Raw genomic sequence first — 18,660 nt, 5'->3', positions numbered from 1 at the left:
CAACTACCTGTGGCTATAGAACATTTGAAATGTGGCTATTGCTGATAAGGATTGAATTTTTAATTTTATTTAATTTAAATTAATTTAGTTTTAAAGACTGATACTTCATGCAGCTATTAGAAACTGGTGGGTATGTTTGAAGACAGATATGTTAATTTAATTTCAACAGTAAAGTTTATGAAATCTAAATGCAAATTGCTATTTCCAATAAAAATTGTATTTCACACTGAATAAAATTTACACCAAATTTGGAAGACTTAGGATGAAAAAAGGAATAGTGCATTAATACTTTTTATATTGATTGCATATTGAAACATTTTGATATTTTGCATTAAATATGATATAGTATAAAGATAATTGCACTTCTTTTTTCTTTGTAAAATATAGTTAATGGAAAATTCAAAATTACATGTGTAGTTTGCATTATTTTTTATAGGCAGCATCGTGCCAGGACTCTCCATTTCCCTTATATGTTTCCTGATTCTTTACCAAATCTTGATAGCATAAGCTTTGAAACAAAGTGGATAAACAATATATTTCTATGAAAACAAGTTACAGATTCTGGACTCAAGCTAGAATAAAGTGTTATATATCAATTATATCTATATCTAAACATATGTAAAAAATTACATTAGGGAACTAAGGGAGGCTTTTCAAATAAACCAGTAGGCATCAAAGGCAATAATAGATGGACAGTTAGAAAAATTACTGATATTTGAATTCTTTGATGGCTAGATAATAGTAGATGGAGACTTACTTGAAATTCTATACTAATCTTTTTTTCCTCAAGTGTATGTTTTTGAGGGAGAATGTCCAGAATTTATTCTTAAAGCAATTAAGGTCCCCCAAAGCTTAAGCTTCTATAACATGTACAATAGAATATACATTGTGATGGTCAAAAAAGAAAAGAAAATTGTGGAAACACAAAGGCATTTCATGAAAGGAAGGAAGGCCAGAAAAATGGTTTACTATACCTGCAAGCTTGGTAAACATCTAGAAAGACTGATATAATAAAATCAGGTTAATTACTTCGGAGTCCAAAAAGGATAAAAAGTTAATCTACTATTTGATTAATGAGTAAAGTGAGAATGTCAAGAAATTATACCACAAGGCTTCATAGACATTTATCTTGCAGTTACTATATTTTTATTTAATGTTTCTAGTGTTAGGGTTCAGGAAAAAATACTGCAAAATAAAGGCCTAAGAAGCAGTCTGAGAAGCGGAAGTTTTCCTCTGAACTTCTCCTGCTCTCCTATCTCTGAGTCCCATTTTTACCCCAAGCATAGCCATAGAAACTAGAATCTCTCTCCCTAAAGATGGGTCATAGAAACCAAGACCTCTTTTTTCTCCAAACTAGCCATAAAACCTAAGTATATTACCCTGACTTTCCCTTTGCCTTTCTGTAAAAAAATGGCTAAAAAGAAATGATCTGACATAACATGTTTGACTGTAAGTCATAAGACCCCCATTCCAGAGATTGTTCTTCCCACATACAGAAGAAAGGAATGCATGCTCACAGAGACCAAGAAGAATCTAGACAGGCCTTGCTGGGTTTCCTGCTCTCTCTGTTAGCATTAGATCATACCCTTTTAGTCCAATTGTATTTCTACAGAACTGTCCATACTTTGTTGAACCGGAGCATTAAAATGGGACAATTTCTCCTATATCTTTGGGTCTTCATACAGAAGGCTCCGATGTATACACATTAAATAAATTTGTATGCTTCTTCTCCTATTAATCTTCCTTTTGCAAATTTTTTACTGAACCTTCAGAATGCCAATGGGAACTTTCCCCTTGGCTCCTACACTTTACTGATGAATTATATGTTAGAAACATTTATTATATTTTTTAGTCTTCTTTTATTATTTTGAATTTAACACTTTGATAAGTGCATACCTTTATGCACCCAATTAAGAATCACATACAATGTCCTGTATAATAAAATCCATGAATGTACTTCACATTCCAATTTTTAAAAATTCATTTTGTTTGTTTTCACCATGAGAGGTAAAATAAGTGAATATACTACACCAGCTTTTATTTGAGAAAGCAGCTGACTCTGAATACAGCTTCTTCTAGTTCACAGAAAATAATGGCCTTGGATTATGTCCTCTCCCCATAGATTCCACAAGGATGTATATACCTTTGGGCATGACAGTCACTTGCGTGGTGTGGATGGCTCACAGGTTGGTGTCCTCAAAGAGCATCAGATAGGCATCCCATGCCTCCTGCAGCACCATCACCGCCAAACTCTTAAAGTGCAAGGCGGTCCTGAAGTCCCGGACCAGGCTCTGGAAAGGCAGTTTGCCATCAGTGGCTCTGAGTGGCGGCGGATCTCCTGCAGGGCTACGGTGCAGGGGCCGTAGCGGTGGGACCTTTTCACGCCGCCGGTGGCTAGCGCGCTATTGCGAGCCGCCTTGGTGGCCAGCTGCTTGCGCCGGTGGACTTACACGCTGTCAGCTTGGTACAAGCCAGGACGACAGAAAAGAGTAAACGGACTGCATTGTTGTACCGTGCAATTTCAGCTCATATTTAATGAGCAGACCGGTTCGGTTTATCCGTCCGCGCTGTGGTCTCATTGGTCTTCAGGTTGCTTTCTGGAAAAATGTGATTGGATTTCCATTAAAGTTAAATATTTTTCCTTTAGCATTTAGTCCACTTTTAAGTTTAGGTCATAAAAGCTAGATTTTCTTTAATGTCGACTTGAGAGTATTGTGTTATTTCGTTTTTCTGAAAAGAAAAATAACAAGTTTGAAAATAACTTTTAGTGGTAGGAATGCCGTCATTTGTAAAATTTAAAAAGCCCGCCCTGAAGTGTTATTGGTCAGCTATGCTTCTTTGTTCTCTCATTTCTGTATTCATATTTTGGCTTTCCTGACAGCAAATGTACATAGATACCCAGCGTGTGTATAATTCTGTGTGCATATATGTCAATACACATACACAAAACGATGTATTAGCATCTTGAGGCGTTATGGATCTTCCTACCTACCTTTTTGACAATTTACATAGCCTACAGCCCTAATTTGTCTTGAGACAGAACCCCTTTTTTAAGACTCAAGACTCTGCGTTTGTAGACGGTTTGTATCTTTTTAGTACCAGGAAACGACAAAGATTTTTTTTTTTCCCCACAGATACAGTGGTGCACAAAGCAAAGGTTTTAAAAATAAACCGGCCTCTTTGGGGTCAAGAACTGAATCAACATGTTTTAAAGCTTTACGAAATGTCGCAGATAATAAGTGAATAAAATTCTTAGGAGGTTTCGTATTTCAGCACTTTCCAGAAAAGGTAGGTGGCTCTGAAAAGAGCCGTTGATTTCTAAGACTGGGAATCGCTGATGGACTGGACTGCTAAGCGTTTCACTTGCCCTTAGCCTTGTGGTGGCTCTCGGTCTTCTTGGGCAGCAGCACAGCCTGGATATTGGGCAGGACGCCGCCCTGAGCAATGGTAACACGACCCAGAAGCTTGTTCAGCTCCTCGTCATTGCGGATGGCCAGCTGTAGATGGCGCGGGATGATGCGAGTCTTTTTGTTGTCCCGGGCTGCGTTTCCTGCCAGCTCCAGAATTTCGGCCGTCAGGTACTCCAGCACCGCCGCCAGGTACACCGGGGCGCCGGCTCCAACTCGCTCAGAGTAGTTGCCCTTGCGCAAAAGACGGTGCACGCGACCCACCGGGAACTGCAGACCGGCCCTGGAAGACCGCGTCTTGGCCTTAGCCCGCGCTTTGCCGCCTTGCTTTCCGCGTCCAGACATAGCGACTACCAGCAGTGGGAGAGCTAGCTGCCACAGGAAATTCAGAAAGGAGTGTTCTCAAAGGAGGAATAAGAAGCCAGTTATAGAGGTGGGTGGGATTGTGAAAGGCGAGGTTGGATTGGTTAAAGTTAGCTTGTATACTAGCCAACCAATGACAAAGAAGACATGATGAACTCTAATTTACATATCCTTCGTCACTAATACGTTTTCAAATCAGAGCTGGCTATTTTGAATACCTTATTTGCATAGAAGGCCTATAAAAGGGGAGACTCTAAATGCAAGCAACCATTTAAGGTTGCTCTTCATTAGTCTCTGTCGTAAATTGTGGCGACATGCCTGAACCGGCCAAGTCCGCTCCTGCTCCGAAGAAGGGCTCCAAGAAAGCTGTGACCAAGGCGCAGAAGAAGGATGGTAAGAAGCGCAAGCGCAGCCGGAAGGAGAGTTACTCCGTGTACGTGTACAAAGTACTGAAGCAAGTCCATCCGGATACTGGCATCTCTTCAAAGGCCATGGGCATTATGAATTCCTTCGTGAACGACATCTTCGAGCGCATCGCGGGTGAGGCGTCTCGCCTGGCGCATTACAACAAGCGCTCGACCATCACCTCCAGGGAGATCCAGACGGCGGTGCGCCTGCTGCTGCCGGGAGAGCTGGCCAAGCACGCCGTGTCCGAGGGCACCAAGGCTGTCACCAAGTACACCAGCTCCAAGTAAATGTTTCTGGTCATTGTCAAATCCAAAGGCTCTTTTCAGAGCCACTCCACAATCTCAAGTTAAGAGCTTTAATGCTAAATGGTAATGTAGTCTCTAGTTAACAATATTGAGTTTAACCTGTTGTGGTCCCATCAATATCTTGTCTTGTTTTGGACAGGTAATTTGGGCAATTGCACACAAAAGGGGTAGGTGCATAGTCTTGTAAGACATCCTTATTTAAAAATCTGTAATTCTCCAGACTTGGCAGAGTATAATGGCAAAGGTAATGCATGTAACAATATCTTGGATCAATAGTGCCTCAGGTTTGTAAGAATCACCATAGAGTTAACCTGTATAGCTAGATTCATCATTAAGTGTTGCATTGGACAACTAGTCCGCCACCAAAATACAGTGTTTTGCTGTATACATTGGTTACTTTAACAGTCGTCATGTCCTTTCTCTGCCCACCACCTCTAGAGGTTTTCATTGTTTAGTTATGCTTTATCATACCATTGTTTTCTTTTTACTTATTTTTTTTGAGACAGAGTCTCACTTTGTTGCCTGGCATCAGAGTGCCTTGGCATCAGTCTAGCTCACAGCAACCTCAAACTTTTGGGCTCAAGGAATCTTACTGCCTCATCCTCCCGAGTTGCTGGGGCTGCAGACATGCACTACAATTTCCAGGTGTGTGTGTATATGTATATATATATATATACACACACACACATATACACACACTTTTATAGTTTAGCTTATTTCTTTTTTTTTAGTAGAGACTGGGTCTCGCTCTTGTTTAGGCTGGTCTAGACCTCTTGAGCTCAAAATATCCGCCTTGGCCTCACAGATAGCCACCACGCCTGTTTTCAATGTGAAAGGAGCCTGAGGAAATCTCTAAGGACTATTTCCACACTGTTCGTTAGAGAATTGTTCTCAAGCAAGAAGGTACTTGGAATCATAGGAGTAGGGATATTTGTCACAATCGGAATAAGGAAAGTAAAACTGGTCAGAAGAGACCTATCAATAACTTCGCATGGCAAAGTCCTTATACTAGCAAGTTTCTTTAATAACAATAACAAAATGGTAACCTTTGGGCCCTAGAGATCACCTAGTAGCAAGTTTAACTTTCCTAAGCACAGTATTGTAAAGGGAAAACTATGGACATTGGTAATGTAAACCTGAGTACAAAAATCTCATTTTCTACTCATTTGCTATATTTCTTCAATAGGACCCCAAAAAGAAAGTCACTATCTCCCATCTACCCTCAGCACTGTATATGTTGATGGGGTTCAGAACACACTATTCCAAAATATGGCATCTTGACAATTAAGTATTTAAATGTGAAGGAACTTGGCAAACAGCATGTACAGGAATGTCCTTCTTACCTTCTCCTACCTTTTTCCTCTGAAGCAGGTCATAAGATCCTCATGTGAGACAGAGTCTGAGGGGACTCAGACAGAGTCTGCAGAGTCTGAGAGGAATCTGAACAGACCTTGTTAGTCCTTTCCTTGTTTATTACCTTTAGTTCATGCTCCTTTTTTTGTCCTGTTATATTTCCCCAGTACTCCCCACTTTTCATCAAACCTGGTATACAAACACTTAGGTTTAATTCATTCCTTCTTCAGGTCTTTATTTCCTTCTGAAGGTTCCCTTGTCATGTAAAACTTACATTAAATACATGTGTAAGTTTTTCTCTTGTAAATCTGTCTTTTGTTACAGGGGTTCCAACCTATGAACTGAAGCTGGTTAGGAGGAAAAAATGTTTCCTCCCTACAGGGTACACTTGGTGTGGGTGTTTATCTGTGTTCTGTGGGTTTGTGTGTCTTTCTAGGATAGATAGAGAAGCAGGCATTGAAAAGATCCCAGACAAAAATAATCAGACAATGTAAATTTTGAGAAATGTATTAGGGTGCTATAATAGGCTGTCATAACAAAGTACCACACACTGGGTGACTTAAACAAGTTTGTTTTCTCACGAATCTGGACGCTAGAATTGCAAGGTCAACCCTGTAACCAGAGTTAATTTTCACCACCACTCTCCCTGCCCTGGACTTCTCTCCTTGGCTTGTATAGGGCTGTCTTCTGCCTGTATATTATTCACATAGTCTTTCCACTTTGTGCATGTCTGTGTCCCAATCTCTTCTTATATGGACTCAGTCAGATTGGATTAGGACCCACACCAATAAGCTCATTTTACATTTTTAAAGACACTATCTGCAAATACAATTACATTTTCAGGTATGATGTATTGGACTTCAACAAATAAATTTGGCAGCCAGCACACTTCAGCCTGTAACAAGAAGTATGGTGATGATGCTTCTAAATAGTACATGTACTAAGTATTCCACAGGTGTCTCAAGCTCAGCAGGAACAAGACTGGTCTTATTATATTCCCCCCAGTTGCACTTTCTCATCATAGACTACTATCTCTCCTTTTCTGCATATATGCAATAATATACAAAGTCTTATTGATTCTAACTTCCAAATGTGTTTTAAATATTGACTATATTTATTTTAGCTAAAAACTGGAAATATAAATGAAGAGTAGGAGCTTGCCTAAAAATAGTTTTTTATCCATAATGAAATAAGAAAATGAAATAAAAAAAGAACTAGAGGCTCAATGCCAAAGGGTAACTGTGTTGATAGATTATTTTGGGTGAAAGGACAACCTCCTCTGAAAAGAACTGTATTTATTTGGCTCTCTCCCAAACTCCCAATGGTGTGGTTAAGAAATGAGAAATTCTTTCTCAGGGCCTTTCTTCTAGAAGTCTCCCTGTCCTATGTTAAGAAAAATAAAAATAATGTATTCGACAAATAATTATTGAACACCAACTATGTACCAGGTATTATGCTAGGTTTGGTATACAAAAAAAGGAATAGGATAATTTTAAGATAGTATTTCTTAGTAAGGAAATTGAAAAATAAGGAAGAGAAAATGTTCCTAGCATAGCATAGAAGGAAAAAATAGACTAAGAATTATTTGTGAACCACCTAATATTATAATTTGTGTGACTCTAAGTATATGTTCTTATTTATAAAATATTGCCCTATCAATGGGTATGAAAGAGGATCAAATGGGAAAGTTAAGCAAAATAGTGCAATGTGACTGTAAGGGCAAGAAAAACAAAAGGGATTTTTAAGGCAAGAAAGTGACATAATTCTGGGCCATGTTTAACCCTGGGAGGAGTAGCAGGAGAAAGACAGAGCAGGCCAAAGCAGCTATTAATAATACTTTTTATGCCTCATTGGCCATTGTGTTCAAGCATGGTTATGATATCCTTTATAACTTGTCTATGTTATATAATAAACTATTTTAATGTATCTATAATTATGAATTCAAAAGCAAATAATAATGGACAAATGTATTAGTGAGAAAGTCATTTCACCTTCCCTAAAAAGTCAGAATTTGCTTAAGCTATTAAATGTTTGTATTAGAAATTTAGTTCTAACATAGAAAATCACCTCTTGTATTCCAGAAGTCTGTAGCAAAGTAAAAGACAAGCAGGTCAGATAATTCTGTTATTAATTAGGAAAAAAGACAAGTTAGGGTACTTTACAAAAATCGCTACGAAAATACAAGACTTGTTTTTTAAAGAGTCCTTCTTGAAATATTTACCTTTCTGCCATGAAAATACTTCACATGTACAGAGAAGTATTTAATTTTATCAATTGTAAATTCATTCAGATTTGTAATCATTTTATTCATAGTCATTCAGCCAGGAACTTGTTCAGATAAATTAAACACATAATTTAAGTTTAATGTACTCAGTGCAAGAACTGGTTTTGTAAAAGACTAGAAAATTATTACATTAATCAGAACCAATGGGGGAGGGACAAGGGGAATTTTGCATGGTTCCCTGTCCACTGTAAACCTACACATTCTTGCATTCGCCTAAATGGCCTCCAAAACCTGGCCCCATGCCACTTGTCCAAGCTCAACTATCACTTCCAATACTGACTTGAATTACACTCTTTGGACATCATATATAGTATTCCATTCCTACTTTCCTTTTCATTGGGGTATTTTTTGACTCTCTAAATACACTGTAGATTCCTCAAGGGCAAGGAAAAATATAATTGGGACTTGGAGGATATGATTTGCAATTTTAAAAACTGTTGTCACCGAAAGTCTCATAAAGATGATATTTGAAATACAAACCTGAAGGAAGTGAGGAAGCAATACCTACAGAGGAGGCTGGGAACAGTGGCTCACACCTGTAATCCCAGCTACTCCAGAGGCTGAGGTCGGATGATTACTTTAGCCCAGGAATTTGAGGTTTGCAATGAGCTGTGATTCTGCCACTGTCCTCCAACCTGGGCTACAGAGAGAGACCTTGTCTCAAAACAAAAAAACAAAAAGCCAACAACAACAACAACAACAAAAAACTACAGAGATCTGGATGCTGAGTGGCCAACACATAGCAAACTATTAATACATAGTCCCTGAGAAAGATGTATATATACTTTGAGCAGATTTGAGGGGCTAGTGGAGTTGGGCTAGGAATGAGAGAAAGAGTAGCAGGATTTGAGGCCAAAGGAGTAAAAATGGCCAGAAGAGTGGGGGCCTTGTAGGCCACTGAAAAGACTGTGTTTTCCTTTGAGTGAAATGAGAGCCATTGGAGGATTTTCAGCATAGCAGTGACCTTGTCTGAATTGTCCTTTATTGCAATTCCTCTGGCCGCTGTGTGAGAGAAAGAAAAAGGAGAAACCGATGAAGAGAGTGATATAATAATATAAGAAAGAGATGGCAGTGGCTTGACCAGAGTGGTAGCAGTGCTAATGAGAAATGATTGGATTCTGTTTGTGTTTTCAATATAGGGGTGATTGGACTTACTGATGGATTGGATTATGTGAAAGAAAAAGATGAAAATGACTCCAACTGAAAGAAAGGGTAGAAAGGCCATTCACCAACTTCAAAATGATGAGAGGAACTGTTTTGCAGAGATAATGAAAGTAATTCTGTTTGAGGCCTATTTAACTTGAAAGTCTATATTAGCTGTACTTTTTTTTTTTTTTTTTTTTTTTTTTTGAGACAGAGTCTCGCTTTGTTGCCCAGGCTAGAGTGAGTGCCATGGCGTCAGCCTAGCTCACAGCAACCTCAAACTCCTGGGCTCGAGTGATCCTTCTGCCTCAGCCTCCCGGGTAGCTGGGACTACAGGCATGCGCCACCATGCCCGGCTAATTTTTTATATATATATCAGTTGGCCAATTAATTTCTTTCTATTTATAGTAGAGACGGGGTCTCGCTCTTGCTCAGGCTGGTTTTGAACTCCTGACCTTGAGCAATCCGCCCGCCTCGGCCTCCCAAGAGCTAGGATTACAGGCGTGAGCCACAGCGCCCGGCCTAGCTGTACTTTTAAGTAGAGATGTCAAGTAGGTAGTAGGGTCTCTTGAGTCTGGAGTTCAAGGCAAATCTAAGGGATGGTGATTTAATTTCCAGATCATCAACATATGGGCAGTATTTCCACAGCGACAAGGAAACATCAGTTCAACAGAATCAGAGATATTCATTCTCTGGGTCCATCTTCTCAGATTGATCAGATTGATCAGGAGCAGCTTAGCTAAGAGAATAGAAAAGGCAGCAGTAGATACAGTATTCTTGAGCTGAGTTCTAGAAATAGGCTTCAGAAGGCCTAAGAAATCCTGGAATTGCATGCAAATTATGTGGAGAGGGTAGGAGGATTTTGGATAGGTTGTGAATATGTGTCATTGGATTCCCAAAGTTATTTTCCCATGCTCTAGTTTTAACAGACTTTTATTATTATTTTGTTGCTTAGCCTGCCTGGTTTTACACAGGATAATAGATTAAGTGAGAATTTCGATTTTATTCAATTTTATTTTCTTTCAATTTTATTGTATATTCTTATTACGAAGGGTATTTTTCCACATCTGTAAATTAAGGGTAATATTTATTCTGTTTTTTTCTGAGAATTATAGGAGATAAATTAGAAATCCACATGTCATGAATACAGATTAAACACTCCTTATTTCTCTGATGTAGGGCTCAGTCGTTGAACTATTGTTTCTCTTCATTATCAACCCTCTTTCCTACGAGACATGTCATCTTATCTTGTGGCTTTTTTACTCTCATGGCAGTAATACACTGAGCACTCTTAATTATGTTTCTAGCCAGGACCGCTTTCCTAAATTCCAGACTCACATATTCAACTCCCTATTTCATATCTTCCTCTTAGATATGCAACAGGTATCTCAATCTCTCTCTAGATATCCAAAACTAAGCCTGAAATTCTCTCCAAAACTTGTTACTTTCATATTCTTCTCCACTTTAGCAACTGGTACCTCCATTCCCATGGCTTTGACTAAAATCATTGGAATTATCCATAAATTGTCTTTCTTTCATCCCCTACATTCTCTAGCTCAGAAAAGACCTTTCAACCCTGCCTTCAAAATATATGCAGAATTAACCAGTTTTCCCAGCCTCCACCACTAACACATTAACCACTGTCATCTCTCACTTGTATTATTGGAGTAGCCTCCTAATTGGTATCCTTGCTCTTACCCTGGCCCCATCAATTTATTCTCCTTCAAGCACCCAGATAGCTTATTTTAAAATGCACATTAGATCATGCCAGTTCTCTGCTCAAAATTTTACAGTGGCTCCCACCTCCTTCAGAGTAAATGCCAAAGTAGTTACATTGGCCTACAAGGCCATATAGGAACTATTCATCTCCATCTGCCTCTCAGACCTTACCCCTTTTCTTCCATACCCCCCATTTTGTTCACTGTCATTCATTGCTGTAATTCCCAGGTCATAGAATAGTTCCTAGCACACAGTAAAACTGCAAGGGGGTTTCTGCCTAAGTCCAATTGCTAGTCGCACAAAAATCCAGTTATTGAGACAATGAGGATGACCAAGGAAGAAAGGAATTTTTAACAGAAATGACGTCTTGTAGGGAGAATGGGAGAAGCTGTCTCAAATCTTTCTATCTAACTAAGGAAGATCATGAGTCTTTAAAGGAGGGGCCAACATTCCTTGGGATAGATTGCAGGTTGTGGCATAACTAACAAGGGCTTTTGGGAGCAGGATGCAGTGGATGGTGTGTCTTGGCCTCAGGAAGTCTGCTCTGGGGCCTTCAGAATCTCAACTCCTTTGTCTTGCAGGAAATACACCATTTCTGGAAAACAACTAAAAAGATCAAGTAGTTGATTAAGAGAGAGAATTATAAAAAACATATAGGGGTCATTGAAATTTGGTTTTGGAGCTCATTACAATGCTATGTGCTCTCTCTGTCTCTCTCTCTCTACATTATTTTTGTTATTGTTGTTGTTAAGTTAACATCCTCAAATCGGTTTTTCTCTTCAAACCAGTGGCTCTGATTCTTTCTATATTTTTGCCTATTTTTAAAAAAGATAATATTCAAAATAACTCTGTTGACTTTCCTGATTTCAACATAGCACCCTACAGATTATTTGCTGGCCACAAAGGAAAAACTTGATTTGGAAATATCCCTCTAAGCCAGTAATTGGTCTATCATCTTCAATTTAAAAAAAGCAAACATTGTACGCCTTTGGTATGGTGACATAGCAAACTTCCCCTTTCACCCAAAAGTTCGCTGAAAGATCAACTCAAAATAAAGCAGAATGATAAGAGAAAGAGGTTTAGTTACCATGCACAGGGAAAGACTCACAGAGTGATTCCCCAATATTCAGGTGGGGTCCAGAAATTTATATACCCTCCTTTAAGAGGCAAGGGGGAGATGAGGAATATAGGTACTTCTGTTTAGGGGAAATAAATGGTTTGCTAGGGAGGATGAATATATACTTGTAAGAATGAATGGATGCGGGAACAGATTGACTTATAAATTGACTTAAGAGACAGGTATTATATTTAAAATTATTTGGCATGCTTGATCTTCTTTCAGGCAATATGTTGAGATAACAGGGAGGGGAAGGTGTTACAGCAAGTGTTATAGAGGGTGGTCCTGGAGGACCAACCGAGTGGAACACGGAGAGTCGAAGAATCAAAGTTTATTCGCTGGTGGGCTCAGAGGGGTCTCTCCACCAAATTCTGAGCCCCGTCTACCCAAGTTTTTCCACTTTTATTAAGTTGGGGGTAGTCTGAGGGGTGGGGTATCAGGTTGTTAAGGCCTGCCAGGTAATAGGTTAGTATTAGGGTAATAGGTAATAGGTTTAGTGCATCAGGTAATAGGTTTAGTGTTATGCTCATGCATCAGGTAATAGATTAGTTGCTGGGCCAGATAATCGGTTAGTATTATGCTGATGTGTGTCTTCCGTGAGGAGTGGGGGGTCTCCAGTGGCTGATGCACCATGCACCACCAAGTAATAGATGGGGGTTTTCCTTATCTTTGGGAAGTCAATTGTTCTTTCTTTCTTTTTTTTTTTTTTTTGGAGACAGTCCCACTCTGTTGCCCGGGTTAGAATGCCATGGCGTCAGCCTAGCTCACAGCAACCTCAAATTCGTGGGCTCAAGCAATCCTTCTGTCTCAGCCTCCCGAGTGGCTGGGACTACAGGCATGCGCCATCATGCCTGGTGAATATTTTTTCTATATATTTTTAGTTGTCAAATTAATTTCTTTCTATTTTTAGTAGAGACAGGGTCTCGCTCTTACTCAGGCTGGTTTCGGACTGTGGACCTTGAGTGATCTTCCTGCCTCGGCCGCCCACAGTGCTAGGATTACAGGTGTGAGCCATTGGGCCCAGCCCAATTGTTCTTTTTGATGTGTATGTCTGGTTTATGCAGATAGACAGAAAGCCCCTTATAAGTCCTGCTGATCTCTAAAGGTCTTTAATTCAAAATAGTCTTTATACCAAGGAGTCATATTCTGGGGTGAAATTTCCTGAGTTTCTTCAGAACAAACCAGATATCTAAGACATTTGGAACATAACTGGGATGTTTTTAATGTGGACTGCATGTAGCTTGTTCACAAAAACCATGAAATCCATAGAAAAAAAGGAATGAAAAAGACTATTTTCAGAGGGAGAAAAGATCCTAGGATTGGAGTGATGTGGCCTTTGGGAAAGTCCAAAAGTACACCCTTAGCAGAAAGGAGGTAGGAGCTGGTATATAGAGTCTATTTTACATGCATATTGAATAGTTCCTAATATTATATATATAGAGAGACTTATACTAAATAAGCTTGTGACAATTACATGTCAGTGAAATATTTAACAGATTCCAATTACACAGGTAATTTATAAGCCTTAGGGTTACAGTTAAAATATCCCCATTTATAGGAGGTTGTAACACTTATTTCTAACTAGCATAGCTGTTTTTACAGGTACACAGACTCCTGGGCTAGAGGAGTACAACACAGGTGTGTAGTTTGGCTGCAGCTAGGTTTACAGGTTTATTCTAGCAGTTCATAATTTTGCTTTTAACACAGACCCACAGCAGTTGGTTATTTCCCACTAACGTATGAATTAACTGATAAGCAGCAATACATCCTGCCTGGTAGTATACATTCCTAATCAAACTAAAATGGCATTCAAACTCAAGGGAGTGTTCTAGGGTTAAGAAAATCTTACTAAAGCTAAAAGCTCAGACTTTGTCCAAGGACAGTAAGAGGGAGTCTGGACGCCTGTAGTTAGCAATCACTTTAAATGGCATGATAGGATGGGTGCAAAATTAGCAAGCGGAGAGAGTGGTTCTCCAAGGTAATGTGAAGGAAAAAATGACAGTTCAGAGAGTGAAGAGAGCGGTGATAAGATGGGAACAGACCAGGGGAGGTGGTGGAGGAGCACAAGGAGGATGGCAAGAAGGCACAGTGTCCTTTTCAGTTTTAAGTTTAAGGTCTGATTCTGGAGGACTTTCAAGCTTTTGAAGATGCTGATTAAGTTCTGAATTAGTCTCTTTTAAAGAGGCAAGTACAAATTCTTGGTTTCGTTTAGTGCTCTCAAAATACCAATGAAAAAATTCCCCACTGCCTTTGAGAGGTTCAGAATCCTCTCTGTTCTAATTGCACGTGCAGATAAAGTCATTTAGGCAGATCAAAAGTTTCTTATTGTGACGAACAAAGCTTTAAGTTATCCCAGATTATTTTTATCCAGCATCCCTGTTGCAAGAAGAGGAGGATCCTTCTAATGACTGACCCAGAGACCATGCCAGGAAGAAGACGAGAGTTTATTCACTGCTGAGGCTCAGAGGACAGGGTCCAAATTCTGAGCCCTAAGCAAGGGTTGTAACAAACAGTCTTTTATACATTTCTTAAGGAGGATGAAGGGCACAGTTACAATGTGTTTATCTCTAATCTCCAGCTAGGTCTTTGGGCAAGCTGGGGTCATGTATGGCAGTCTGAGCTGATCTATTCTTTCCTGTGCAGGCCTATTTGTGCAAGCAAGCAACAGAAGTCACAAAAGCCAATTTTTGCAAACTTAGCTCCTGGTGTGGAGTTTCTTCCTGTTTTTTTTTTTTTTTTTTTTTTTTTTTTACTTTTCTGTTTCACTGGGGCTAGGCACCCCTACCAAATCTCCAATATTCATAATTTTTTTCCCATAGTTTTTAAACATGTAAGACAATGGAATTCCTGAAATGACCAGTTCCCTTGGTGGGTAAATTACTATAGCACTCACTTTCTAGCGCAACTGCAGTGTGCCCCACCTCCTCCCTGCCAGGACCTTGAGAGTTAACTGTTAGGTCTAGCCCAAACCAGGATGACAGAACTTTCTGAAAGAAAATAGTCTCCTAGATTTCAGCTTAAAAGCGGGAAAATTTAGATCCTATAGGGCTTACCTAATTTTTTCCCAGCGTGTCCTGGGCAAAACTAAACTTCAAAAAGGTTCTTGCCTATCGTTGGCAGAGGCAACGTGGGGACGGTGGGCGGGGGTGGAATCAGGGGTCACTTCAGACTCCATCCAGCGTAGACCAGGCATTAACAAAATATAAGAGCCATGGAGGAAGGAAAGATTTTATTTTCAGAGGTAGAAACAATCCCAGGATGGGAAAACGTGGCTTCAGGAAAATCCGAAAGTATACGCTTTGCAGAAGGGAGGGGGGAGCAGGTATAGAAGCCTTATAGTTTCACGTGAATGTTAAGGTTGATAATAACCTATGAATATTCATGGTTGAAGTCAGGCGCTTGAGCATGTTAAACATGTATGTAACATACAAACCCACGATCACTTTGGAGTGGGCTTTTAGCATTGAAATGAGGTGAAATCTGGCTCTTTGTGTAAATAGGTGAGCTGCAGAGCACGAAGACCATTTGTGCGCAGTCTCTACAGGTCAGCTGCAACTGGCTTAAGCTCTACATCATTTATGAGTAACGAAGGTTTATGACAGTTCTCTGTCCAATCAGAGTTGTGGCACGACTGCCAGGCGGGGAGAGGGGATTTGTTTGCTTGCCTGTGGCTGGTGTATCAAATGGTTGGTTGTATCTTCCAGCTGTGGTTTTGGAAATGCTTCCCAGGAGCTGGCTTCTGCTTAATTGCAGGAAAGAACCCGTATGGCAATTAATAATACCAGGAGTACGTGACTATCTCTTATTTTGCTAGCCATGAAATTTTTATTATTTTTTTGGTTTGTCTCATTTTGGCCATAGTGAATTCATTTCGTCTGCCTGTTTGTGTACATTTTAACACGATCTTAGGAAATTTGGTTTTAGGTGTGACATTACGCAGGAATTTTACATATTACATACTTAATACTTTGGGGTGAAATGTCCTGAAGCCTGTCTGTATACTATTTTAAAAAACAAAAGCTATCGTTACTTCTGTTGTTCATCGAGCATTAGCCATTTCTAGTTTTCGTAACCGAAAGTCAGAAATGCATTAGTATATACGAAACAATACTTGTATACCCTCCTCACGTGAACTTTCTACTTGTTACCCTAGTGCCCTTCGTACACTAGTAGTTGTCTAGATAAAAGTAGCGGCGCATACCGCCTGGACTTAGGCTCTGGCAGACATAATCTTATCCTAATTGGCCTTTGCTCACGAACTGGCTTTTGTCAGGCCCATAGCCGAGAGCTGGCTTTCTTGTCAACACTCCCTCTACAGTACAAGAGCTACATGAAAACACAAAAAACTGAGAACTGAAAAATTTAAAATCTTCAATGCCACCTGTAAGCAGACAAATTACCTTCAAACAGGTTGAGAACACAGCCTGGTATGTTGTTATAGCCGAAATCATTAAGTAGTAGAACAAGAACACTTAACATGCTAGCTCTTTCTCGGAAAATGTGGGTGGCCCTGAAAAGGGCCTTTGGTTGGATACCTTAGATTGTGCGATCTGGAGACTAACCGCCAAAACCATAGAGGGTACGCCCCTGTCGCTTAAGCGCATATACCACGTCCATAGCTGTTACGGTCTTGCGCTTGGCGTGCTCGGTGTAAGTGACGGCGTCGCGAATCACATTCTCCAGAAAAACTTTCAGAACTCCACGAGTCTCCTCATAGATGAGACCAGAAATACGCTTAACGCCGCCTCGCCGAGCCAGGCGCCGAATAGCAGGCTTGGTAATGCCCTGGATATTATCTCTCAGAACCTTTCGATGACGCTTAGCACCCCCTTTGCCCAAACCTTTTCCACCTTTACCACGACCAGACATGGCGAAGCAACTACCGAGACCACTCACGGACAACTGCAGAAGGCAAACACTCAATACATTTATATGCACGGTGTGCGGACCTCATTGAGAACAGGATGCGCCTACAGGAACTTTCGTTTGGCCCCACCTCTCGCAGCCCATCCGAGATGACGTCAACAACATCTCCAGTCCTGGCCGGCAGAGAGCGCTCTCAGCCTGGGCGTATCCTGCAAGTCATAAGTACCGGGATAGGAATTTCGAGCCCTTTTAACTACATAACACGGGGGGAAAAAAAGAAATTAAAATTATTATCATTTGCTGATTGGGATTCTTTAAGACGATTGCACAGGGGCCTTGGTTCACACATTAGGAACTGGAGCAAGCTCGGTTAAATTAAGAGCCCAGCCATGTCTCATATACATAATGCTTTCTGCTCCTGCTGTAAAGTCCCTGCAGACCGAAACCCTACTATGAAAGTTTGAAAATTGCAAGATTTCACCTTCTCCATCACTAAGCCAAAGGAAATCTGTCCATAGTTTTCTTCCGGAAGCAAAAGACTTGGTTACTTCGTGATTCTATGGTAGAATTTTCGCTCGCCCCCAGGTCGCCCATGTTCCATTCTGGCTTCTTTTTCTTCATTCCCCGTTTATTAAAATTTGCAATGCTCATTTTAATATCTAGGCACCCCAAACATCTACACCCAGTAATTTACTAGTGTGTTAAGGGCGGTTTTTCCCCTATATTTCCGTTTTCTCTTTGATTCTGGTAACAACCTTATTCCAAAGAGACTTGGCAATCTGTCACAACCATGATATTAAAATAGCCTACTTCCCTCAGGCTTTATAAATAGAAGGTAATATAGGGACTCAGAAAACAATACCCCAAAAAAAGGCCTTAGAAGCAGCCTCAGTAGCAAAACTTTCTCCTACCCTCCTGACTTTCGGTCCCATTCTCTCCTGAGGCTAGTCATACAAACTAGAATCCCTCCTCCCCAAGGCTGCCTGTATTAATAGAAACCAGACACCCCTTTTCCCAAAGCCAGCCATAAAACCTAAAAATATTACTCTAACTTTCCCTATGCCTTTCTGTGTAAAGACTGGCCATAAAGAAATTATCTGACCTATATTATTTGAATGTAGGTCACAAGATGCCCATTCCTGAGAGGGTCCTGCCCGAACTCCCAAGGAAGGAACCTCTCCTCAGGCCCAGAAGAATCATGCTAGACAGACATGCCTTGCTGGGATACCCCCCATTCAGTCTGTTAGTATTAAATCATACCCTTTTTGTCCAGTCATATTTCTACACAGATATACATACTTTGTAGAACCTAAATATAAAAATAGAGAATTTTCTCTGTATCTTTGGATCTTCATTTTGAAGACTCCTGTGCATATACGTTAAATAAATTTGTCTGACTATTCTTCAGTCAATCTGCCTCTTCTTTTTTTTTTTTTTTGAGACAGAGTCTCACTTTATTGCCCAGGCTAGAGTGAGTGCCGTGGCGTCAACCTGGCTCACAGCAACCTCAATCTCCGGGGCTCAGCGATCCTACTGCCTCAGCCTCCCGAGTAGCTGGGACTACAGGCATGCGCCACCATGCCCGGCTAATTTTTTGTATATATATTTTTAGTTGGTCAATTAATTTATTTCTATTTTTGGTAGAGACGGGGTCTTACTCAGGCTAGTTTTGAACTCCTGACCTTGAGCAATCCG

At 40.2% G+C, this 18,660-nt stretch overlaps 3 protein-coding genes across 3 annotated transcripts; 1 reads left to right on the top strand and 2 right to left on the bottom strand.

The window, feature by feature from the left end:
* Positions 1-1,832: 1,832 nt before the first annotated feature.
* LOC105858291 (histone H4) lies at positions 1,833-17,027 on the bottom strand. Its single transcript, XM_076010517.1, has 2 exons — positions 16,635-17,027; positions 1,833-2,730 (listed from the first exon to the last, which is right to left on the bottom strand). Exon 1 carries the CDS (start codon positions 16,966-16,968, stop codon positions 16,657-16,659), a length of 312 nt encoding a protein of 103 aa, XP_075866632.1. The 5' UTR covers positions 16,969-17,027; the 3' UTR covers positions 1,833-2,730; positions 16,635-16,656.
* Positions 2,956-3,845, bottom strand: LOC142861005 (histone H2A type 1-B). Its single transcript, XM_076010516.1, has one exon. The coding sequence runs from the start codon at positions 3,750-3,752 to the stop codon at positions 3,360-3,362; it is 393 nt and encodes a 130-aa protein (XP_075866631.1). The 5' UTR covers positions 3,753-3,845; the 3' UTR covers positions 2,956-3,359.
* Positions 3,926-4,466, top strand: LOC105858302 (histone H2B type 1-C/E/F/G/I). The gene has a single exon (XM_012741333.3). It carries the CDS (start codon positions 4,085-4,087, stop codon positions 4,463-4,465), a length of 381 nt encoding a protein of 126 aa, XP_012596787.1. The 5' UTR covers positions 3,926-4,084; the 3' UTR covers position 4,466.
* Positions 17,028-18,660: the final 1,633 nt, after the last annotated feature.

Source organism: Microcebus murinus, chromosome 15 (genome assembly GCF_040939455.1).
Source record: "Microcebus murinus isolate Inina chromosome 15, M.murinus_Inina_mat1.0, whole genome shotgun sequence".
Lineage (NCBI taxonomy): Eukaryota > Metazoa > Chordata > Mammalia > Primates > Cheirogaleidae > Microcebus > Microcebus murinus.
The sequence above is the reverse complement of the archived record's forward strand: the minus strand, read 5'-3'. Positions and strand labels throughout refer to the sequence as shown.

What these genes read in the sequence shown, in the direction of transcription:
- LOC142861005 (XM_076010516.1), bottom strand. Translation starts at nt 3,752, where the DNA reads ATGTCTGGACGCGGAAAGCAAGGCGGCAAAGCGCGGGCTAAGGCCAAG.
- LOC105858302 (XM_012741333.3), top strand. Translation starts at nt 4,085, where the DNA reads ATGCCTGAACCGGCCAAGTCCGCTCCTGCTCCGAAGAAGGGCTCCAAG.
- LOC105858291 (XM_076010517.1), bottom strand. Translation starts at nt 16,968, where the DNA reads ATGTCTGGTCGTGGTAAAGGTGGAAAAGGTTTGGGCAAAGGGGGTGCT.